The 25,033-nt window shown below is 39.4% G+C and overlaps 1 protein-coding gene across 5 annotated transcripts; it reads left to right on the top strand.

Annotated features, from left to right (window-relative positions):
* The first annotated feature begins 33 nt into the window (after positions 1 to 33).
* On the top strand, positions 34 to 23,348 carry Tubd1 (tubulin delta 1). 5 transcript variants are annotated; one of them, XR_006846885.2, is made up of 10 exons: positions 34 to 350; positions 1,262 to 1,478; positions 3,577 to 3,724; positions 4,513 to 4,729; positions 5,884 to 6,115; positions 10,119 to 10,283; positions 15,686 to 15,826; positions 19,083 to 19,266; positions 20,832 to 20,996; positions 21,244 to 21,423. XR_006846885.2 is itself a non-coding variant. In XM_046423134.2 (9 exons), the coding sequence occupies exons 2-9, from the start codon at positions 1,307 to 1,309 to the stop codon at positions 21,344 to 21,346; spliced, it is 1,362 nt and encodes a 453-aa protein (XP_046279090.1). In that variant the 5' UTR covers positions 35 to 350; positions 1,262 to 1,306; the 3' UTR covers positions 21,347 to 23,348. The 5 variants fall into 5 exon arrangements, 2 of the variants coding, with proteins under 2 accessions (XP_046279091.1, XP_046279090.1); XR_009224773.1 differs by lacking the exon at positions 21,244 to 21,423 and having other exon boundaries at positions 15,686 to 15,807; positions 20,832 to 20,969; XR_009224772.1 differs by lacking the exon at positions 20,832 to 20,996 and having other exon boundaries at positions 35 to 350; positions 15,686 to 15,807; positions 21,244 to 23,348.
* Positions 23,349 to 25,033: the final 1,685 nt, after the last annotated feature.

A 25,033-nucleotide genomic window follows, 5' to 3' on the forward strand; every position in this document is an offset into this window, starting at 1 on the left:
AATGAGCATGCGTAACATATCTGAAGTTGATAAATTGAAATCGAGCATGCGTAATTAACCTTTCTGAATAGAAACGGCGGGGAGTACAGCAAAATTCTTCGTTTAAGAAACATATGCTTTCGTTCTCTGTGGCTTTTTAGTTCCGGAAAGGAGCATGCGCATAGTGAGAGGGTTGATCCTCTGAAGTTTGAACTCGAAGGAAACCGCGGCGGAGTGGAGGGCTGTCAGTGAGTGGCGGTAGCCCGGAGCTCCGCCGGTGGGAAAACAGAGAGTCTTGGCTTTGCCACTTACTAGTTTGGTGGCCTTGAGAAAGTCACACAACATTTCAGAGCACCAGTTTTTCCTTATCGGTAAAATGAGAATAATATTACTTACTCTGAAGATTTGAAATTATGGGTACATAAGCTGGCTCAGAACTCCTTCCCCCCCCACCACCACCACCCCACGCTCATTTCCAGTGTTGCATGGACTTGATGTTAGTCTTTACCAAAATTGTCTTCATTAAAAATAATGAAGATCTAGCTGGGCTCGATGTTGCTCCCTCTAATCCAGCGACTGGGGAGGCAGAGGCAGAAAGATAAAAAATTTAAGGCCGACCTTTGGCAATTTATCGAAATCCTATCTCAAAAAGTAAAAAGGGGTGGGGATGTAGCTAGGTGGTTAGAGAGCCCCTGTGTTCAATTTCTAAATGATCTTTACTATATCATATGATCTCCTTTCTCCAAATTCCATTTTTGCTGTATTACTTGAGCTAAACACAAAGACTTTCTTTAAAGTGTTAATTATAGTTTCCAGGCCAGAAGGGTGGTTGGTGGAAAGAGATTAAGTTTTTATTTTACCAGAGATAAAATTAACGTTAATTGAACTACGATTGTTGAGTCAACTTCTAGTGTCCGTGTGTTGTGAAGTGTTTGTTACTAATTCCTTCAATTCGCATTTCTTTTGATTTGTTTGCTTTGTTTTATTTTAAATGCATACATAGGAAAAAAAAAGTGAGTACAAATCAGATTTTTGAAACCATTAAGCTGTGTGTGAATGTATTTGGGAACAGAAAATCCCAAATCCTAAAACTAACTAGAGAAGAGAAGAACTTTCCTGAATGACTGGCTCTTTAGACAATAGACCTATTTTGTTTCACATATAATACCATATACATATAGGCATTTTTTAAAATTACTTTTTATTGATTTACAGTTAATGCACATGGCATCTCACTTTTTCTTATTAATAATGTAGTGATTCTGTATTTTTTCTGTTACAGGTTGCTCACTTTTTTTGAAGAAACAGGACTAGTTCATGGCTCAGCATGTCAATAGTAACAGTGCAGCTTGGTCAGTGTGGCAACCAGATTGGTTTTGAAGTGTTTAATACTTTATTTAGTGACTCACATGATTTCCAAGGACTCTGCTCTAAAAAAGAAAATGAGGCATATCAAGCATCTTGCCAAGAAAGATTCTTCAGGGAGGAAGAAAATGGAGGTATGTGTAGTCCATAGTCCTTTTCTTTACTCTGACTTAAATTGCTTAATTTAAGGTGTCTGTACCTGGTCCCTTCCAGTTTCACTAGGGAATAACTATGATTTTGGCCCTTTGTTTCTGTGTTAGCAACCTTTGTCTCTCCAGGACATCTTTCCTCCAGCAGGTAAGTATGCTTAGACTTTATGAATCTGAAACCACCCAAATGGGTTGGAATGTAGTGCTGAGGTGGATAGTTTACCTAGCATATGTGAGGCCTTGAGTTCAGTCCCCAACACCATAAAAAAATAAAAAATGAAACCAAACAACACTTATCTCTTGACTATACCTTTCTTATTCCTTCTTATGTCTTAGCATTTCCAACCAAGATTTCCAAAGGAGAGTCATGCTTAACCAACTGCAATCCTGCTTCTGCCCCACAACACACTGAAGCTGCTCAAAGAAGAGTTTCCAATGACTTCCTCATTACTGTTTTACTTTTCCTTCTTTCTTTTTTAAATTTTTATTAATTTATTTATTTTGGTACTGGAGATTGAACCCAGGGCCTTGCATATTCTAGGCAAATACTCCACTACTGAGCTACATTCTATGTAAATCTTATTTTTGAGACAGGGTCTTGCTAAGTGGCTGACACTGGCCTCAACCTTGCAATCTTCCTGCATCAGCCTCCTGAGTAGCTGGAACTGACAGTCCTGTACCACCACCACACCCAGCTGCATGATTTTCTTTTCTTCAATTAACTTCTCTACTGGATTTGATAACATTAACTACAAAACTGCCTCTTTGAAATTCCTCCTTCTTAGTCTCTGAACTCTTCTTATGAGTTTTTTTCCCCCTCAGAATCTCCTCTTCTCCCACAGGTATATTTCTGAGTGATTTCAGTCACTATAATGTGCTATATTTTTTATACCACTGACTCTCAAACCTCTACCCCAGCCTCTCTTTCCAGCTGTAGATTGATTAGTGGACATCTCCTGTTGCATCTCCCATGTGAACCTCAAATGCAACATCTCCATACCCATGGCATTCATTATCTTGCCTTTAAAACTTACACTTACCAAAATCTGCTAATTTTGCCTCCCATATATCTCTGGAAGCTGTTCTGCCCTTCTCATCTCCACTGTCATTGACTTGGTTCTGGCTCTTTTCCTCTCTTGCCTAGAGTGTTTCAAAACACTCCTTCTAGGTTTCCTTGCCTAGAGTTTTGTATCTATCTCATCTGTTCTCCACTCTGCTGTATTAAAAAAGACATCCAATTTTCCTCACCTGCTTGAAAATGCTAGGTGGTTTATCATTGTCTAAAAGATCAAATTCAAGCTTTGTAGCATTGCCTACAAGAATTTCCAAGATCCGATCCCTGTCTGCTTTCCATTCCTGTCCTTCACTTCTGCCCCCTCCTCCATCCTCTGCTTTAACAATTTTGAGCTGCCTCTTGCACCAGTGGTATTTTGTACCTCTGAATATGCTGCTCCTTTGGCATGGATTCATTGTGGGTCATATGGTGCACTCTGATTAAGTTGTTGTTGTGTTTCATCTCTCCCAGGAGTCCTTCTAGGATTGGTTTGATGTTGTCTTCATCTCTGTATTCCCAGTACAGCACATTATAAGCATTCAATAGGTATTGCAGACCTGACCAAAGTGGCTTTTTTTGTGTGTATGTGGTACTGGGGATAGAACCCTGGGCCACACATTCTAGGCAAACACTGTATTACTGAGCCATATCCTTGCCCTTTCATTTTTCTTATTTTGAAACAGAGTCTGGCTAAGTTGCTTGGTCTATCCTCAAACCTGCAATCCTGCCTCAACCCCCTGAGTAGCTGGGATTATAGGCAGGTGCCACCACACCCAGCTAAAGTGACCATTTTATCCCACACTGATTCATCCCGCTTAGCAGAACTCTGGGCTTAATGTCTACATTTACCTGTTGCTGCAGTATTTCTATGCATTATGACAAATCTTTCTTTTCCCAATCTCTGATTTTTCCCCCTCTCTGGACCTAAGGCAGGAGATGTAACTCAGTGACCTAGAAGTTTATGCTTTTAAGTTACCCAAATAAGACATATGAAATATTTTTTCTGTTGATTTTTTTTCCCCTGTCTAGTTCCAGTTGCCCGGGCTGTGCTTATTGACATGGAACCTAAGGTTATCAATCAAACTCTGACAAAGGCTTCTCAGTCTGGCCGATGGAAATATGGTCAGCATGCATGCTTCTGTCAAAAACAAGGTTCTGGAAACAACTGGGCATATGGGTAAGAATAATTCCTCATGATTTTCAGTTTGGTTACAGCTAACAGTTAGTTAATAGACCCTGTAGTTACAACTGCACAGTTAATATGTGGAGCACACAATCTTGAAATTGTTGTTTTAAAATTGAGAATTTGACTTCACTGAGAAGAAATTTTCATTCTCTCTCTGCCTCAGATACAAGTACGGATGAAACCAAAGATCTTTTATAGCAGGGTTTTCCATCATCGCTGACCTGCTGCAAACTAACTTGTCAATGCAATATCCTTATTTGGCGGGAATATTAGTTCTAGAGAACACTACAAGGCAGTAGTTACAAACTTTACTGCTGTTTAACATTAGAATTTCCTGGGGGTCTTAGGTAAATCCTGCTATCTAGGGCTCACTTCTAGAGATTATGGTTTAATTGGTTTGGAGTGAAGCTCAAGTATTGAGATGTTCAAAGCTCCCGTAACTCCCAATGTGCAGCAGAGTTTGAGAACCACTGCTTTAGGCCTGTTGTTATATATACAAAATATTATGTTCTACCATAAACTACCTGGTAATTGAAAGCTCTACCTCAATGAATGGCCTATAAGTGAGAACTTTCAGGATCCTGTAAATGCACTCTGCTAATAGTCATAATCACCTGTTAAATGTGTTTGACTAGTGTATTTTAGATTTTGTCCGTCAGGGACCTGAACCTTTCATGAGAGTTACTTCACTTTCAAAGCTTTGAAAAGACTTCTTTGTTCTGCATTGCATCTCTGTTTAAATTGAAAAGTGTTTGTGTTTGTTTCTTTTGCCATTGCAGTTACTCTGTACATGGACCTAGGCATGAAGAATCTATCATGAACCTAATCCAGAAGGAAGTGGAGAAATGTGACTCCTTGAGTGGTTTTTTCATCATAATGAGTATAGCTGGGGGCACAGGATCTGGGCTGGGAGCCTTCATTACACAGGATTTACAAGATCAGTACTCAAACTCTTTAAGAATGAATCAGATTATATGGCCCTATGGAACTGGTGAGGTATGAACATAATTATTGGAAAAGTTTATGTTTTCTATTCTTTGTAATTAAAATGAATGTGAGTAAAAGATGGCTCTCACCCTTTTTTGAAAATGTTAAGGTACTGGGGTGGTGGCTCAGTGGTAGAGCACTTGCCTACCATGTGTGAGGCACTGGGTTCAATTCTCAGCACCGCATATAAATAAATAAAAAATAAAGGTCCATTGAGAACGAAAAAATATTAAAAAAAAAGAAAAGAAAACATTAAGTTACAGCATCATATTACACAATATGGTACTTTTATGAACAATTCCTGTAACTTTGCTTAAACATTTCCATACAATTGAGTTTTTCTTATTTTTGTAACTTCCAAAGATGAAGACTGGGGATATAGCTTAGTTGTAGAGCATGTGCTTAGCATGCACAAGGCTCTGGGTTCAGTCCCAAGCACTGAATGAACAAAATTCCAAAGATGACTGTGCTTCTTCTCTGAGAAACACATTTATGAGATAATCCCTCTGGCTAGCGTATATAAAGCAGGGGCCTTGATCGAATGTTGGGGCCATTGCCAGCCTTCAAATAATTTTTTTTTTAAATTGAACTCAGGGGTACTTGACCACTGAGCCTACATCCCCAGCCCTATTTTGTATTTTATTAGAGACAGGGTCTCACTGAGTTGCTTAGCACCTCGCTAAATTGTTGAAGCTGGCTTTGAACTCGAGATCCTCCTGCCTCAGCCTCCTGAGCTGCTGCGTTTGTAGGCATGCGCCACCATGCCTAGCTCAAATAATTTCTTTCCATTGGGAGGAAATTTTCTATGCAGGCCAATTTCCTGTGATCAGCCTAGTAGTAAGATGAGTCATTCTAGGAAATGATGTAGGAAGGAGGCATAATAGTAATAGCTCATATTTGTCATGCCCTTACTGTGTACAAGGCATGATTCTAAGTGCTTTACTTGCATTATATTAATCTTTAGAACTGATGCTAGTGTAATTATTATCCCCATTTTTCAAATGCGGAAACTGAGGCATACGGACATTACAAAACTTGCCCGAAGTCATGCAGCTAGAAAATCACAGAGCCAGGATGTAAACCTAGACTTGTTATCTTTTGAATCTCTACCCTTAACCACTATTCTCTCCTGTCTTTCTTGTTTCTGACCTTTTCCTCCTCAGGTTATTGTTCAGAACTACAACTCCATTATGACTCTTTCTCACCTGTACCGATCTTCAGATGCCCTCCTTGTTCATGAGAACGATGCTGTCCATAAGATCTGTGCAAAACTCATGAATATCAAGCAGATATCCTTTAGTGATATAAATCAAGTCCTTGCACATCAGCTGGGAAGTGTGTTTCAGCCTACTTATTCTGAAGAAGGCGCTTTTCACTACAGAAGAAACCCACTAGGTATTTATTCCTCTGTGTGCTATTTGTATGAAAGTCTCCTGCTCTGAAACCCTCAAAGTTATTTTTTTACTGTCTCCTCTCCTCCACCTGAAGATATACTCAAGTCTCCCTCATCTCAAAAACCTTCTCTCAGGCCTGCTTTTATCTCTGAACTGCTGTACTGAAATTCTCGAGAAGTTGCTAAATTTTTCAAGAGTGGTAGATACTATACACTAACTGAATCATTCAGGATCCTTTCTTCTTTCTTTTTTTTTTTTTTTGGTAGGTGGTTCTGGGAATCAAACCCAGGGCCTTGTGCATGCAAGATACTCTATCCCTATTTATATTTTATTTTAAAGACAGGTCTCACTATGTTACTGAGGCTGGCCTTGAACTTGTGATCCCCCTGCTGCATGGGCCTCCCGAGTAACTGGAATTACAGGCATGCACCACCTCACCTAGCTGTGTGTTCTTTATATAGTCTGGATATAAGTCCCTTATCTAATATATTGATTTGCAAACATTTTCTTTCATTCTTAGGTTTTCCTTGGGTTTCTAGATGATATTTTTCCCTTTTTAATTTCTTGCCACTGGCCTTCTCTCTTTCTGTCTCTTGTACCACTGTAGCTGCCCATTCCCCAAATTCAGCAGACCTGTCTTAGCCTGAGTTTATGGCAGCATTTTATACTTGACAGCTCCCTTCTTGACCTTCCTTCCTGCACCTGTCAGCTTGAGGACTTCACTCTCCTTCTTCCTTCCTAATTGCTCTTGTATTTTCTGACCATTTTTATATTTCCCACCATTCTTTCTTCTTCAGTTCTTCTTCAAGTGGTACCTTATTAATTCAGATCATCTAAATGTAATTGAGGGCTGGGGATGAGGCTCAAGCGGTAGCGCTCTCTCCTGGCATGCGTGCGGCCCGGGTTCGATCCTCAGCACCACATACAAACAAAGATGTTGTGTCCACAGAAAACTAAAAATAAATAAATAAATGTAATTGACTCTGTTATCTCTATCTCTTTTCTTTTTTTTTTTAAAGAGAGAGAGAGAGAGAATTTTAATATTTATTTTTTAGTTTTCGGCAGACACAGCATCTTTGTTTGTATGTGGTGCTGAGGATCGAACCCGGGCCGCACGCATGCCAGGCGAGCACACTACCGCTTGAGCCACATCCCCAGCCCTCTACCTCCATTTCTAATCTCCCCAAAAGTTGTATGTCCCAGTTTTCTTTCCTCTCTTTCTTTTCTCTTTTTGAGCTGCAGATGAAACCCAGGGCCTCACAATGAGCTGTATTCTTGCCAGTCCCAGTTTTTTACTTGCCTTCTGCTTCTTAAAATTTAGCATGTGTATTTTCTTTTTTTAAATTTTCTTTTCCTTTTTTGTTTTGAGACTATCTTGTCCCATGTTGCTGAGGCTGACCTTGAACTCCTGGTCTTAAGTTTTCATCTTGCCTCAGCCTCCCGAGTAGCTGGGACCACAAACATGGGCCACTGAGTCGTGCTAAAATCAGGATTTTTAAAAAACTTTTTTATTTGTTCTTTTTAGTTACACATGAAAGTAGACTGTACTTTGACATATTTTATACATAAATTATAAAATAAATTTTATATGAGATTAATTTTATTTACACATATATATATATATATAGAGAGAGAGAGAGAGAGAGAATGTGAGAGTGTGTGTGTGTGTGTGTATGTGTGTGTGTACATCTTCCCATTCTGGTTGTACATGATGTGGAATTACATTGATCATGTAAATATGACCAGTTACATTGGTCATATATGAACATAGGAAAGTAATGTCTAAAAAGTGAGAATTTTTGTTTAGTTTGTTTACCACTCTGTCTCAGTGCTTGAACAGTTTGTGGCGAATAGTAAACACTCAAGAAAATACTTGTTGGGTGGGGAGTATATGTATCTGAAGTTCATAAGTAGCGTGGACCTAAGTCATAAATTGGTGTTACGTTTAGGGATTGAGAACTCAAGGGGGTCCCAATCTGCCATGCGGTCTGATTTTCTTCAGTTGTGCTCTGACTGAGAATGTGAGGAGAGGGACTGATCCAAGACTGGGAGTTTGCCAGAAAGAAGAAGTCTGATGATTTGAGAAGGGAAGAGGTTGGTGGATTAGGCTCTCAGTGAGGTCCAAAAATGGATAAGGTGACAGCAGTTGAACAAGAAAGCTGGAGAGGAGGTCTGGGGATGTGGCTCAGTGCAGGAGTGATGGCTTTATAAGTAGAAGGCTCTGGGCTTAATTCCCAGGACTGCCAAAGGAAAAAAATCCATGTGTTATTTGGTGACTGTGTTACTTTTTTTTTTTTAGTTGTAGATGGACATATTATCTTTATTTTTATTTATTTATTTAAATATTTATTTTTAATTGTAGTTAAACACAATACCTTTATTTAATTTCTTTTTACATGGTGCTGAGGATCGAACCCAGGGCCCCGCATGTGCTAGGCAAGCGCTCTACCGCTGAGCCACAACTCCAGCTCTGTGTGTTACTTTTACTCTAGACTTTGACTCTAGGTGTTTTATAGAAAAGGATTTTTATGTTTAGAGGAAAGTCCACTAGTGTAAACCCATTTTTGCAGCATTTTGTAGATGTTTGTGTCAAAAATTTTCTTTTCACTAGGACATAGGACATGAGTATTCACTCAAAATGTCATAAAATTTACATTTTATATTATGGCAATACATTCTTCTCTCTCTGCTGTAGGTATTTTCTATAAATAAATAAAACAACTGTCAATGTAAAACAAATTAGCCTTTCTCCTTAATTCAATTTTATTACAAATATAAGTTTCTAAAAATAGGCACATTTCTGTCTCAAGGAATTTATTAATTTTGTCTTCTTTCCAAGTAGGGTTTCATGTTAGCAGGCTTTTTTCTTTCTCTTTTCTTTTCTTTCTTTTTTTAAATTTTTTTTCTTTTAATTCCAGTGCTGGGGATCAAACTCCAGCACACCTCTACTCCCCCACCCCCCCCATGGCCACTCACATTTGTTTCCTTCCTTTCTCTCCAAACAGTTGAGCACGGCTCTAACACTGAGCTACATCCCTAGCCTGCCTGATTTTGGGAGGTGGCAGGGATGGGAGATACTGGGGATTGAACTCAGGGGCACTTAACCACTGAGCCAGACCTCTAGCCCTATTTTGTATTTTATTTAGAGACAGGGTCTCACTCAGTTGCTTAGTACCTCGCTTTTGCTGAGGCTGGCTTTGAACTCACAATCCTCCTGCCTCAGCATCCTGAGCTGCTGGGATTACAGGCATGTCCCACTGCACCCTGCACCTGCCTAATTTTGATTATCATTTAACCAGATAAATAGAAGAACTAGAGGGATGGGGTTGTGGCTCAGTGGTGGAGCGCTTGCCTAGCACATGTGAGGCACTGGGTTCAATCCTCAGCACCACATAAAAATAAGTAAATAAAGGTATCATGTTCATCTACAACTAAATTTTTTTTTTAATTTTAAATCTAGGGCTGGGGATGTGGCTCAAGTGGTAGCGCGCTCGCGTGCGGCCCAGGTTCGATCCTCAGCACCACATACAAACAAAGATGTTGTGTCTGCCGAAAACTAAAAAATAAATATTAAAAAAAATATTCTCTCCCTCTCTCTCTCTCTCAAAAAAAAAAATTTAAATCTAGAAAATTTTCTAACAAAATATTTAGTGAACACAAAAAGACAAGAAAAGTATATTAGCCCTCATGTTTTCTTTGTTTTCCTGGGATCTAGCTAAATATTCATTCACATTTTTCAGTTACTTGGCTTCTGAATTCTTGTTTCCTTTTTGGCAAACTGTATTTTCTCACCTGTGCTAAAATGGATGCCAAAATGAACCAGAGATGTGGTCTGTATTAGACATTTTCTCTGAATTTTTATTATTTTAAAGTTTAACCAATGCTGGCCTTTGAGAAAGCATTTGACCCAGAAAAACAAATCGTGATTATATATAGGCCAATGTCAACAGTCTAGAATTTAAAAAAATTTACTTCAAATCTTTTTTTTTTTTTTTTCTTTATAGGAGACTTAATGGAGAATTTAGTTCCCCATCCTGAATTCAAGATGCTGGGTATTCGTAACATTCCTCAAATGTCTGAGAATTCACTGGCATATAGCACGTTTACTTGGACTGGCCTCCTCAAACATTTGAGACAGATGCTCATTTCTAATGCGAAAATGGAAGAAGGTAAAGGGTTTTTTAAAATACACAGTCCACAAGCTGAGAAAAGTGCCTGTCCTAGAGCTCTGAGAATAAACTGGGTTGGGCCAGTTGATATAAACATTCCTTCATCTTGCCAGGGAGGCTACTGCAGAAACTCACCAGGACATCACAGGAAGGCTGCTGCTGCTTTTTCATTTCTTTCCCACCTCCCAGCTCTGTCCTCCTGTGCTGGGGACTGACCCCAAGGCGTGGTGCATGCTAGGCATGTGCTCTACCACTAAGCTCCATACCCAGACCCACATGAAGTCTTCTTTTTCTTCTTTTTTTTGAGACAGGGTCTTGCTAAGTTGCAGAAACTGGCATGAGCCACCAAGGCCTACAAGAAAACTTTCATTTCACCGTTTTGACATTACCAAAAAACATTTCGGATGAGTGCCATATGTTTTTTCAAATTTTTATTTTCTTTTAATTAAAACAATATATGAATATAGTTTTCTTTTTTTTTTTTTTTAACTATTTTTCAGTTGTAGCCAGACAGGATACCTTTATTTTATTTATTTATTTTTATGTGGTGCTGAGGATTGAACCCAGGGCCTCACATGTGGCAGGCGAGTAGAGTATTCTACCACGGAACAACAATCTCAGCCCTCAATATAGTTTTCAAATCAAGTAGTTAAAACTCATTTAAGGACTAGAGGGTAGTTTAGTGGTAGAGTGCATGCTTTGTATACATGCACGCACCCACAAGGTCCTGGATACCCCAATACCACAAACAAACAAAAAAATCATTTTTTAAGAGTTTGAGTGTGCACTTAAGCTGGGTGCACTGGCACATGCATGTAACCCCAGTGACTCAGGAGGCTGAGGCAGGAGGATTGTAAAGTTCAAGGCCAGCCTCCACAATTTAGTGAGACCCTGTCACAAAATAAAAAATAAAAACGGGGGGCTGGGGATGTGGCTCAAGCGGTAGCGCGCTGGCCTGGCATGCGTGCGGCCCGGGTTCGATCATCAGCACCACATACAAACAAAGATGTTGTGTCCGTGAAAACTAAAAAAAATAATAAATATTTAAAAAAATAAAATAAAAAGGGCTGGGGACATAGCTCAATGGTAAAGTGCCCCTGGTGCAAATTCTAACACCAGGAAAAATAAACAACAAACAAAAAAATCACAACTAAACATATACCTACAGTTATACATTGCAGTGTATGTAAATTACATCAATTTTTTAAAGTGAAGTAATTTTTCAGTATGAATTTATAATATCAAGAACAGTAGTCCCCTGTCCTACAACTGCTCCTTGCTCAGATGAAACTACTTTGTCTTTAGCTGTTTCTTCTGAAATCTGCTCCCAGATTTTTTAAATATCTTGCTTCTACCTTTTTTTGTCTTATTTTCTTGTTGTGGATATTCACCATTGTCTTCTTAACGTTTCATGTAGAATTTATTTTTTCCTTTTAGAGTTGTTAATAATTTTATTTATTTGGTCAGTATTCACTGTACCTATCACTGATCTACCTGACACTTTTCCATAAAAATGATTCCCTTCTTGGGCTGGGGCTGGGACTAAGTGGGAGAGCGCTTGCCAGGCAGGCACTGGGTTTCATCTCTAGCACCACATTAAAAAAAAAGGTAAATAAACAAAATAAAGGTATTGTGTCCATCTACAAAAAATGAATCCTTCTCAACATGTTAAGCCCTCAGGGAACAGTTTACTTTCACTATCTGCTTGGGGATGTGTCTCTGGAAAGCCCTCCTCCTCCTCTTTCTGTTGGGATTGGTTGCTCTGCAGGCTTGATAAACAGCCAGCAGGTGTCTCCATTTGCCTCATACTATATTATAGCCCCAGCTTAATGGATTTCAGATCCTCCTCTTTCTTGGTTTATTCCCTCATGTTGGTAGACCATACCCTCTAGGAGCTTCCTAAAAAAGAGTACTGGGAAGGTAAAGAATTTGAAGCTATAAATGTCATTATTCAGCTTTCCATTTGACCAGGCATAGGCTCTGAGGTTATGAATCATTTTCACTCAGTATTTTAGAGACAAAGGGGTTTTTTGTTTTTTTTTTTTTTTTTTTTTTTGGTACTGGGGGTGAACTCAGGGGTGCTTTGCCACTGAGCTACATATGCAGCACTTTTTGTTTTTTATTTTGAAACACATTCTCCCTAAATTCCTGAGGGCCTCACTTAGTTTCTGAGGCTGGCCTCAAATTTGTAATCCTTCTGCTTCAGCCTCCCAAGTCACTGAGATTACAGGCCTGCACTACCACATCCAACTTAATCCTTTTTTTTTTTTTTTGTACTAGGATTGAACCTAGGAACACTTAACCACTGAGCCACATCCCCAGCCCCCCCGATTTTTTTTTTTTGTTGTTGTTATTTTATTTAGAGATAGGGTCTCACTGAGTTGCTTAGGGCCTCGCTAAATTGCTAAGGCTGGCTTTGAACTCAAAATTTTCCTGTCTCAGCCTCCGTAGCTGTTGGGATTACATGCGTGCACCATGGCACCCAGCTTCAAGTCAATTTTGATACACCACAGAGAGGTACTATATGAACAAGACTAATGAATGCAATCAAGAATCTGTATAGTACTCCCAGCAGCCCAGGAGGCTGAGGAAGCAGGATCATAAGGTCAAAGCCAGCCTCAGCAACTTAGCAAGGCCCTAAGCAACTCAGTGAGACCCTGTCTCTAAATAAAATACAAAAAAAAAGGGGGGACATGGGCGGGCTGGGGTTGTGGCTCAGTGGTAGAGTGCCTGCCTAGCATGTGTGAGGCACTGGTTTCGATTCTCAGCACTGCATAAATGAATAAGATAAAGGTCCATCAACAACTAAAAAAAAAAATATATATATATATATATATATATATATTTTTTTTTTTTTAAATGTATGGGGATGTTGCTCAGTGGTTAAGCACCTTAGGTTCATCTGTGTAGTACTGTACATAGTGGCACATGATTGTCATCTCAGAGCCTTGGGAGGCTGAGGCAAGTAGATCTCAAGTTTGAGTCTAGCCTTAGCAATTTAGAGAGACCCTATTTTAAAATACAAAATAGGAAGTAGTGGGAGCTGGCTCAGTGGTAAAGTGTGCCTGAGTTGAATCCCCAGTACCTGGAGAAGAAGAAACTGGGAATCTGTGCAGTGAGAAGTTGTAGTGGTGCTCACCTGTAATCCCAGCTGTTCAGGAGGTTGAGGCAAAAGGATGGTAAGTTCAAGGCCAAACTCAGCAACTCAGCAAGGCCCTGTCTCAAAATTTTTTAAAAAATTTAAAAGAGTAAAAAAGAACTGGGATGTAACTTTGTGAAAGAAGTTTTAAAAAAATAGAAAAAGAAAAAATCCCTGTCCTCAAGAGTCCTGCATTCTTCTGAGATGGATGAAGGACCTATACCGAGTAATTTCAGAATGTCTGGGACAGAGAGAACCTTCTAAAGGCTTCTAGAGAGAATAAGACAGGATTAGAAATCAGAATAATATGGGAGGGGCTGGGGCTGTAGCTCAGTGATAGAGCATGTGCTTAGCTGTGCATGAGGTCCTAGGTGTGAACCACTAAACCTGGCTGCCAGTCTCTTCAGTACTGGTTCAGAAGAGCTTCCCCTTAGAGACCCCGTTTTTGGTAAGGTTCACAGCATGGCTGTGCCCGGAGTCACTGAGGCTAGGGCCTCTGCTTTAACCTTTCAGAGCAGAAACCTAGGATAGAGGAAGGTACTCCCTCTGCTGCAAGAAGTAGGAAGGAGCAAGGACTATTACTGCTTCTCATATAGATTTTTAACTAATCCTCTTGTTGGTCCACTTTTAGAAATGCCTAGCCTGCTTCTAGGACCCCAACAGTGCATGGGCGGAAGTTCTGGCTTTCCTAGTTGCTTACATTCATTAGCCAGTGGTTCATCTGCTGACCCTGCTTCCAAAATTTTGTTGATGTTATCTTCTCTCCTCTTATTCTTTATTTCCCCCTCTTATTTATGCATTTAAAGAAAGTCCCTATCGGGTCAGGGATGTTGCTTAGTGGTAGAGCACATGCCTATCATGTGGGAGGCCCTGTGTTTGATCTGTAGCACTGAAAACAAAATAAAAATTAAAAAAAAAAAAAAAATATATATATATATATATATATATATATATATATATATATATTATTCCATTTTTGTGGAATTTGAAAAGAGAGAGGCAGTAAACTGGTATATGTTCAGTATTTCCTGTTTAACTAGAAATCACTATGTATTATTTTAGTAGCATATATTATATTGCAAAGTAAGATAACAGGTTTAAATACTATGAAAGTGGATTTTCTCTACATTTGCTTGTATTAGCATATAGATTTTTAGATTATAGTGCCAGAGGTTTGAAGATAAATAAAAAGTCCACATCTTAAAGTAGCACTTCCCGAAGTTTTTGGCCACAATACTTGTTTTTCTAGCAATACCTGTTAGTATCTCAAGGAACACAATGTTCCTTAGGGTAGTTTGAGACATTCTACTCCAAGCTGTCTTAAGTCAATAAACCACAGTTTGCTTAGTCATTTTCCCATGTGGGACTTTAGGGTGTTAACAGTTTTTCACAATTATAGATAGAGTTTGAACATATAAATGTGTTTTTTGTTATTGTTTTGTGGTTGTGGGATTGAACCCAAGGCCTCACACATGCTAAGTAAGCACTCTACTACTGAGCTACACTCCTGGCCCCTGAATCTTTTCTTTTTTTAAATATATGAATATGTATATGAATAAATATATTTATGGCACAGGTCAGGTTGTAGGATCTAGTTTTATAACTGTTTCTATGTTATCAGATTCCTCTAAAGATTGGGGCCTTTTTTTTTTTTTTTTAATTGCTACTGGGAATTGGACCTAGGACCCAGGGACACTTTAGCACAGAGCTATATCTCCAGCCCTTTTTACTTTCTGTTTTGAGACTGGCATCTCATAAGTTACTGAGGGTCGCGCTAAATGGCTAAGGCTGGCCTCCAACTTGTGATCCTCCCGCCTCAGCCTCAGAAGTCTCTGGAATTACAGGCATATACCACCATGCCTGATTTTCAATGATGAATATTTCAGCCTTTTTTTTTTTAGGACTCAGCAGTTTGAATAATTCAACCAGATGAGAATTTTTAAATTCTAAAGGAAAAACACAAAGCTAGGCTCTGTGGCACATGCCTGGAATTCTAGCAGCTCAGGAGACTGAGACAGGAGGATTGCAAGTTCAAAGTCAGCCTCAGCAAAAGCAAGGGACTGAGCAACTCAGTGAGATCCTGTCTCTAAATAAAATACAAAACAGGGCTGGGGAGGTGGCTCAGTGATTAAGATTCCCTGAGTTAAATTTCTGGTACCAAAAAAAAAGAAAAGAAAGAAAGAAAAATCAACTTTTACATAGCTAATAAAAATTTATGTAAAATATATATGTCACAAGACATTTTTTCCCCTTCTTGCGGTAGGGATTGATTGGCAGGTACGACCTCCCATATCCGGACTTCCAGCTATTGGGAAAATGAGTCTCAAGAAGGAGCTGCATTTTAACACTTCCATTGCTAATTTGGTCATCCTTCGTGGGAAAGAGGTACAAAATGCAGATCTCGGTAAGCAGAAGTTAAGGTGAAAATTAAGGTGTACAATTCACATCCTGCAAGTGGTTGAAAAAGAAGTCCCACTGGGTATGCATGCCTGTAATCCCAGCAACTCAGGAAACTGAGGCAGGAGGATTCCAAGTTGGTGGCCAGCGTCACTGTCTCAAAAAATAAGAAGTTGGGGATATGAATCAGTGGTAAAGCACCCCGGTTCAATCCCAGGTACCAACAAGAAAAAAAACAATCCCACTTGTATATTTATTCTTAGAGAAAGAAACATATGATAAAAACTATGGAAAAAAAGAAAAAAAAACAATTAAAAAATGGAGGAAAAAAATAATAAAAAAATCACCAATAAAAATATGGAGGGCTGGGGTTGTAGTTCAGTGGTTGAGTGCTTGCCTCACATGTATGAGGCACTGGGTTCGATCCTCAGCACTACATACAAAAATAAATAAATAAAACAAAGATATTGTGTCCATCTACAACTAAAAAAAAAAGTTGAAAAAAATATGGAAAAAGAAAAGAAAGTAATAACTGTGTTTTAACATCAAACTAGAACTGTGGTAACAGTTTGTATATTACTGGACACCAAAATAGAAGTGGTTAAAACAAGATAAAAGTTTAATTCTTTTCTTCCAAACATCTGGTTGTTCTGCCGTCCTTCCCTTGGGGCTCCACATACATAGTCATGACACCTGCCAGAGCTTTGGCCATCAGATCACATAGGAATGGGCTGGCAGAGTAACTCAGTGCCAGAGTGCTTGTCCAGCATGCACGAAGACCTGGATTTAATCCCCAGCACCATACACACACAAAATCACATAGGAATGAGCAAAGAAAGGCATTCCTCCCCACTCTGAAAGTTGCACATCACCCTTCCATTTCTGTTTCATTGTCTGGGATTGAGTCATGTGCCACACCTAACTGTAAAGGTGGCTATGAGAAGAGTTAAAGTTTGGGGGTCTCCAGCAATTCAGGAGGCTGGGGCAGGAGGATTGCAAGTTTGAAACTAGACTCTACAATTTAGCAAGGCCCTAAGTAATTTAGTGAGACCCTGTTTCAAATTTTTTAAAAAAGGACTGGGGATGTGGCTCAGTGGTTAAATGCACCTGGGTTCAGTCCCTAGTAGAAAAAAAAGGGGGGGGGGAGGGAGGAGAAGGAGAGAGGAAGGCAGGAAAAAGAAAAGAAAGAAAAATAAATTGAGAGGTTAAAGGACTGGGGGTGTACCTCTGTGGTTTAAGTATCTGCCTAGCATGTATAGGCACTGGGTTCAGCCTGAGCACTGGGAAAAAAACTAAGAGTCCTGCAACTAGGGAAGAAGGGGAAAATAGGAATCCTTGGACAATCAATGATCTCTATGACAAACTTTCTTTCCCCCAATACTGGGGATTAAACCCACGGGCACTTTACCACTGAGCTACATCCCCAGCCCTTTTATTTTGAGACAGGGTCTCCCTAAGTTGCTGAACTTGAACTTGTGATCCTCCTGTCTCGGCCTCCTGAATCACTGGGATTATAAGTGCTTGCCACTGCCCAGCAAGGGTTTGACTAGCACTTTGTTGCAGTTTTTTCTAGAAGTTGAAAGAGCAGTACTCTTATTAGTTTTTATCTGTGACTGGTTTCTAGATTTATTTTATCCTTATAATATAAACTGACTTCAGCAGTGTCAAACCTGCTATTTCTTATTACGTACAAAAAAAAAAAAAACCATGCAAGCTGGGTGTGATGGTGCATGCCTGTAGTCCCAAGAGGCTGAGGTAAGATGATCACAGGCTCCCAGTGAGCCTCAGCAATTTAGTAAGACCTTGTCTCAATATAAAAATAAGAAGGCCTGAAGATGTTGTTCAGTGGTAAGGTGCCCCTGCGTTCAATTCCCAGTACTGCAAAAAAAGAAGAAAGAAAGGGAAGAAAACAATTTGTCCTTGTGATATTTGCTTTTTTTTTTTGGTACCAGCGATTGAACCCAGGGGCACTTAACCACTGAGCCACAGCCACGGCTCTTTTTATTTTTTTGAGCCAGGGTCTCACAAATTGCTTAGGTCTTTTCTAACTTGCAATCCTCCCGCCTCAGCATCCTGAGCTGCTGGGATTACAGGTGTGCACCACCACACCCAGCTAATATTTGCCACTTAAACAAAGAACTAATAATTTATAAAGGATCATTTCAAGTCAATTGGATGACATACCTACTTCATAGTCTTTTTTTTTTTTTTTTTTTTGGTACCCGGGGGCACTTGTCCACGGAGCCACATCCCTAGCCTTTTTTTACATTTTATTTAGAGACAGGGTCTCACTGGGTTGCTTAGTGCGTCGCTGTTGCTGAGGCTGGCTTTGATTGTGAGCCTCTGCCTCAGCCTCCCAAACTGCTGGGATTACAGGCGTGCACCACTATACCTGGCAATAGTTTTCATTTTAGATTTAAAAAAAAAATTTTAAACTATGCCTAAAATAATTTAATTTCTAAAAATTTAGCCATAGCAAATGACACAAATGCACAAGAGATGTTCAGTGTAACATTTTTTACAAAATGGGAATATTCTAAATGGCCAATGCTAGGAAATTTCTTCAATTTTGGCATGTTCATCTAAGAAGCCTTTAAACATAAGTGATCCTTGATATGCAAACAAATTCACAACACATCAATGAAGAAAATACAGAATATGTATGAACCTGTGTGTAAAACTGAGCACACAGGAAGGTCCACAAAAGGTTCATAGCCATTATCTCTGAGTGGGGACATTTCAGCTGTCCTGATGAATTTCTTCTTCTTCTTTTTTTTTTTTTTTTTTGTAGTGCTGGGGATTGAACCCAGGGCCTTGTGCATGTGAGATAAGCACTCTACCAACTGAGCTACATCCCTAACTCTGTCCTGGTGATTTTTAAATTTTGTTTTTAATACTTTTCTGAATGGTGTGAATTATTACTACTTATTTTTGGAACAATGAATGTAGATCATTTATCCAAAAGCCATATAAAGCTACATTTATGAGGCAAAGTGGGGCTGGGGTATCAGCCCTATTAGTGGTAGAGCATTTGCCTAGCATGTGCCAGGCTTCAGTTTAAATCCCTAGCACTGCAAAAAATGAATAAATAACCCCACCCCCCAGCAAATAATAGAGTAAAAAATTAATAAATAAAAGGCAATTTCTAATGAAATGGATGAGAAAATGTTTATTCATTTATTTTTACAATTAATAATCTAGGCTATAAAAAATAGCTCATGTCATTTTGTTTTTGTTTTTGTTTTTGTTTTTTTTTACTCTAGAGGGATTTAAAGATCCAGCTCTCTACACTTCCTGGTTACAGCCTGACATTGCCTTCAATGTGTGGAAAATCCAGCGAGCCTTTAACAGATATGAGAAGTCTGCAGCGCTCGTCAGCAATAGCCAGTTCTTAGTAAAGCCTCTTGATATGATTGTGGGCAAAGCGTGGAATATGTTTGCTTCAAAGTAAGTAAGAAAGAAATCTATAGACCTTCTCACCTTAGACACATAACAGTGTTAGAGCATGATCCATGAAGGATCGGAATAAGCCCAGATGCTACTTTATGGGTGGGAAGCCGTGGGCATGTAACTTCTGTGGCTCATCTGCATTATGGGTTTTAACTGAGAAACTCTGGTGAGGACTAAATGAGATAATCATGTAAAACACCTGGAACACTGTCCCACTAGTAAATGCTCAATAATTGCTCTACACTATTATCATTATATTGATATTGTTATTGTTGACTAAATGGGTACTTTCTAAGCCAAATGAAATTAGAGTAGAAATGAAATTAAAGTAGAAATTCCACCATAAGGCAGGGACGATAAGATAGTTTTTAAATATAAGACCCTTGGGAGAGTAGCCGGGTACAGTGCCACATGCCTATAATCCCAGTGGCTTGGGAGGTTGAGGCAGGAGGATCATGAGTTCATAGCCAGCCTCAGCAATGGTGAGGTCTAAGCAACTCAGTGAGACCCTGTCTCTAAATAAAATACAAAAAAAGGGCCAGGGATGTGGCTCAGTGATCGAGTGCCCCAGAGTTCAATCCCTGGTACCCCAACCGCACCCCCTGCCCCCAAAAAAAGACGCTTATGAGAGTAAAAGAGATTCAGATCTTCCTCAGTAATGTATATGGGAAGTTCAACTCTGCTTGACACTAAAGAATGTTCTAGCAGGTTATTGACCTCTACCAATTGACAATTACTTATTGTCAAAGTAAAATTCCTCAAATGATTGAACATATTCATATTCATGAGTTAGAAGTGGTCTATTTATTGTTTGTATATTGTTTGATTTCATTTGCCTGATTAGCTAGGATTAGCTAGGATTGATTAGCCAGGATTCCCAAGGGCCTGGTCATCCTGCACGTGGCCATTCCATAAGCCCTCACTCTTCTGATGTGAATGTTCTGTCCTCTTCTGGCCTCTTTCTTTCATTGACTCTTAATAAGAGGCAGCAGCCATTATTATGTCAACTAATGTCTGCCCTTGATAGTCTTTTTTTGGACATGACTCTGTCTTAGAACATTGAGGTGGGGGAGAGACTAAGACACCCTAGTATAGGTTCAAATTAAATGTTCTCTTAAAAGCACTTTGGGAGGCTTCACTACAGTCCTAAAATCAGATTGATGTGTTTCTAACTTCAAGCCTTAGATGAAATTTTTCAGACACTTTTTAGAGTTCATATTGAACCCAGTCATCTCCCATAGAGTGTTGAATATGTGCTGGATAGATATCCAAACCTGAATATGCTTCTTTTTCTTCTTTTTCCTTTGTGCCTCTCTCCCTCCCTCCCTGTCTTTCTTTTCTTTCTCTCTCTCTCCCCGCTCCCCTCTTTGTACTGGGGATAAACCCAGGGTGGTTAATCACTGAGTTACATTCCCAGCCCTTTTTATTTTTCAGTTTGAGACAGAGGCTCACTAAATTGTTGAGGGCCTCCCTAAATTGCTGTAGTTGGCCTTTTTTTTTTTTTAATCCATCTGGAATTTTTTTTTTTTTTTTTAGAGAGAATTTATTTATTTTATTTTTAGTTTTTCGGTGGACACAACATCTTTGTTTGTACGTGGTGCTGAGGATCGAACCCGGGCCGCACGCATGCCAGGCGAGCGCGCTACCGCTTGAGCCACATCCCCAGCCCTGTAGTTGGCCTTTGGCCTTGACTTTGCCATCCTCCTTCTGAGCAGCTGGGAGTACAGGTGTGTGCCAGGGCACCCAGCCCTTGTGTGCCTCTTCTTCTCACTCTGTTGGACGGTAAAAGGTCAGAAACTTGACAAGGTGGAAGTTCACGAATCTTTGGAGTAAACAATCAAATATAAGATTTCTAAGAGATTCTGTGATTTTTGAATATTCATGAGGTAGAAGTGGTCTATTTATTGTTTGTATATTGTTTGATTTCGTTTGTCTGAAGTTTTTTATTTGTCAACTTCTTCTCTTTTTCACTAGAGCCTACGTTCATCAGTATACAAAATTTGGAATCGAAGAAGAGGACTTTTTGGACAGTTTCACATTGTTAGAACAAGTTGTTTCGAGTTACTCTAACATCTGATTTTGAAAACCTTAGGAATGTTTGGACTGAAATATGTTCAATACTACTGTTTTTAAAGTTTGATCTATGAACTATATCCCAGACTTTTTCTTTCTTTTTTTGGACCTGTGGATTTAACCCAGGGGTACTTAACCACTGAGCTATATCCTCAGCTTTTTTGATTTTTTATTTTGAGACAAGTTGCTTAGAGCCTCACTAAGTTGCCCAGAGCTGTCCTTGAACTTGGAATCTTCCTGCCTCAGCTTCTAGAGTTGCTGGGATTACAAGGGTGCATCACCGTACCACAGAGAATTTTTAAATAGGGAATAACAAGTTCTCAATGAAATCATCTACTTAGTAATTCATTTGTAAGAGACAAAAAAAAAAATGTTACTCCCATAGAGAACTTTTATTTTGTTGAGACAGAGTCTTGCCATGTTGCCCATGCTGCTCTATGAGTCTGAACTACTAGGCCATGGCATTCTGTTGCCTCAGCCTCCCAAGCAGCTAGGACTGCAGGCACATGCCATAGTGCCCAATTTAAAAGAATTTTGGAAACATCTGCAGAGATCTTGGAACTCTGAAAGTATCTATGAAAAAGGAATATTCTATTGTCCTTCTTTACTCCAAAAAAGATTTACTAAACATTCACAGCACAATTGTAAACTAAGAATTTAAAATTCTGAGCCAGGTGTAGTGGTGCATGCCTGTAATTCCAGTGACTTGGGAGGGTGAGACAAGAAGATTGCAAGTTCAAGGCCAGCCTTGGCAATTTAGGGATACCCTGTCTCAAAATAAAAAATAAAAAGGACTGGGGATAACGGGTGTAGTGGCACACACCTATAATCCCAGTGACTAGGGAGGCTGAGGCAGGAAGATCACAAGTTCAAAGCCAGCCTCAGCTCGGGATATGGCTCAGAGGGTAAGCACCCCTGCGTTCAATCCCCAGTAGCAAAAAAAAAAAAAAAAAAGTAATTCTGTACTTATATTCATCTTTGAAATGAACGCTTTGAACCACAAGAGGGAGATGTTGTCATATTCTGTTGTGTGATCATCTATTTTGAATATTCCATAACAGAGTAAGATTTTTCTACTTTAAGTAGCTATTTAAAAATAAATAGGCCAGGGGGCTGGGGTTGTGGCTCAGTGGTAGAGTGCTCTCGCCTTGCATGCACGAGATCCTGGGTTCGATCCTCAGCACCACATAAAAATGAATAAGTGAAATAAAGGTATTGTGTCCAACTACAACTAAAAAAATAAATATTAAAAAAAAATAAAAATAAATAAGCCAGGCTTGGTGGTGCATGCCTGTAATCCCAGCAACTCAAGAGGCTGAGGCAGGAAGATCACAAGTTGGAGGCCAGTCTCAGCAATTTAGAGAGACCTTGTCTCAAAAAGTAAAAAGGGCTGGGGATGTTGCTCAGTGGTAAAGTGGGCTTGAGTTAAATCCTGAGCCAAAAATAAATTAATTAATTAAAAAGTAAAAATAAATATCAGGATCGGTGGAGTGTGGTGGTGCAGGCTTGTAGTCCCAGTACTCTGGAGGCTGAGGCAGAAAGAGCACTTGAGCCCATGACTTAAGACCAGGTCCTGGGGATTGAATCCAGCCTTGACAACAGTGAAATTCTGTCTCGAACCCCAAAATTTTCCAGGCATGGTGGTACACGCCTGTAATTCCAGCAGTTTGGGAGGTTGACAGGAGGTTCAAAGCCAGCCTCAACAATCTAGCAAGGCCCTGAGCAACATAGTGAGACCCTGTCTCAAAATAAAAAATATAAAAAAGGGCTGGGTATATGGCTCAGTGGCTAAGCACCCTTGGATTAAATCCCCTGTACAATAAAATAAAATTAAAAAGTCAGGGTTAGGGTTAGGGTTAGGTTGTAGAGCACTTGCCCAATGTGCATGAGGCCCTAGGTTCAATCTGCACCAAAATAAGTAAATAAATGCCAAGGTTTTGGCAATGAATGTTTATCATGCCTAAATACAAAAAAATAAACAACTGAATGTGTACTTTTCTTTTTCATACAGGAGTTTGAACTTTACCAATGAATTACACCCCAACCCTTTTTATTTATTTATTTTTTTGAGACAGGGTCCCAGTAAGTTGCCCAGGGTGACCTCGAACTTGTGGTCCTCCTGTGTCAACCACCACATCTAGCTTGTTTGCTTTTCTTAAACTTTCTGGACATAAGAAAATTGGGTCAGATTCTTATTTGCTTTTCTTTTTGTGGTCCTGGGGGCTGAACCCAGGGTCTAGTGCATTATATGCTTTCTAGTCAAAGGAGTTAGCACTTACACCCCAATTTTTCACTAAATTGAGAATTATCACCAAGGCAATATATAGTACTTGCTGAATGTAACACCCACAGTTTTGAGTTTCACTCAGGAGAACAAAATTCACTTGGAAATTGGCAAAAATTTGAGTTTGAGGGGGAATTGTGTATTTTGAAAAAACACATCACATGCAATGATTAACCAATGTAAAATGGGGAAGCCACAGGGATATGTGCCCTTTCTGCCAGATCGACAAGTAGTGACTTTTATTTTTATATGGAAAAATGACAGTTCACAGCTTCACTGGTTTCTCCTCTTTCTTTCCATGTGGAAATGATTACCTTTTCACTGTTTTTCTTATCAACTGTTGCTATGGTTTAAAATACTGGACTATATCTTAGTTCTAAAGAATGTAAAAAGTGGTCTGCTCCCTACTGAAAGGCACACCCACTGCTGAATTTTGCTAATCCAAGTATATTTGAAAAATAATTAGATCACAAATGTTATAAAACAATTGCTTCGCAGTGAGAAGATCCAAAGACTTAAACAATTGCCCAGATGAGACGAGCTTTAATGAAGATGTGTAACTAAATGATCTCACCAGGGTTAAGCCGATTCTGAGAAATCTTGCTAGAAATTAAGCATAAAGTCTTAGGTTGGAATCACTTGATATTTGAGAAAGGAATTTATGAGGCAGGAATGGGGCAAGTATATTTCTAACTTGGCAATTCATGGAATCATTAGTAGGTGAATATTAGTAGTAAACTCCAGCCCAGTGTGGTGGTGCATACCTATAATCCCAGCAACTCAGGAGGCTGAGGCAGGAGGATCACAAGTTTGAGGACAGCCTCAGCAACTTAGGGAGATCCCATCTATCTCAAAATAAGATGAAAAATAAAAAGAGGGCTGAGGATACAGCTTTATGGTAGAGGGCTTTGCATAGCACGTGTGATTAAACCTGAATTCAATCCTCAGTATCACAAAAAAAAATTTAAAAGAGCTGGGGGTATAGCTCAGCAGCCCTGGGTTCAGTACCCAGTATTGCAAACAAAATAGTAAACTTCAACTAGACAAAGCTCTGGGCCCATTCACTTATATGAGTTGACCCTTTTTCTTAATTTTATTTTAAGGTAGGGTCTTGCTTAATTATCCAGGCTGGACTCAAACTTGCAATCCTGCTTCAACCTTCCTAAATAGCTGGTATTACAGGTGTACACCACTGTGCCTGAATTGAGTTGACCCTTTTTTATTATCAACCAGTCCATTATTTGTCATATGTGGGTATCTAAATATTTTAAGCCTGTTTTACACATTTACATAGGAATATTTTTTCTTGTGTTTTTGGAAAGCAAATTTTTTTATTTTAACAGATGGGACCAGATGTGGTGGTATGTATCTGCAGTATCAGCTTATGGGGGCGGTTGAGGCAGGAGA

Source organism: Marmota monax, unplaced genomic scaffold (assembly GCF_021218885.2).
Source record: "Marmota monax isolate L192 unplaced genomic scaffold, Marmota_monax_Labrador192_F-V1.1 WCK01_AAM20220418_F8-fsc00171, whole genome shotgun sequence".
Taxonomy (NCBI): domain Eukaryota; kingdom Metazoa; phylum Chordata; class Mammalia; order Rodentia; family Sciuridae; genus Marmota; species Marmota monax.

Coding starts and splice junctions, on each gene's coding strand:
- Tubd1 (XM_046423134.2), top strand. CDS start 1,307: ATGTCAATAGTAACAGTGCAGCTTGGTCAGTGTGGCAACCAGATTGGT. Junction 15,827..19,082: donor GGTACAAAATGCAGATCTCG/GTAAGCAGAAGT, acceptor TTTTTACTCTAG/AGGGATTTAAAGATCCAGCT. Junction 19,267..21,243: donor TGGAATATGTTTGCTTCAAA/GTAAGTAAGAAA, acceptor CTTTTTCACTAG/AGCCTACGTTCATCAGTATA.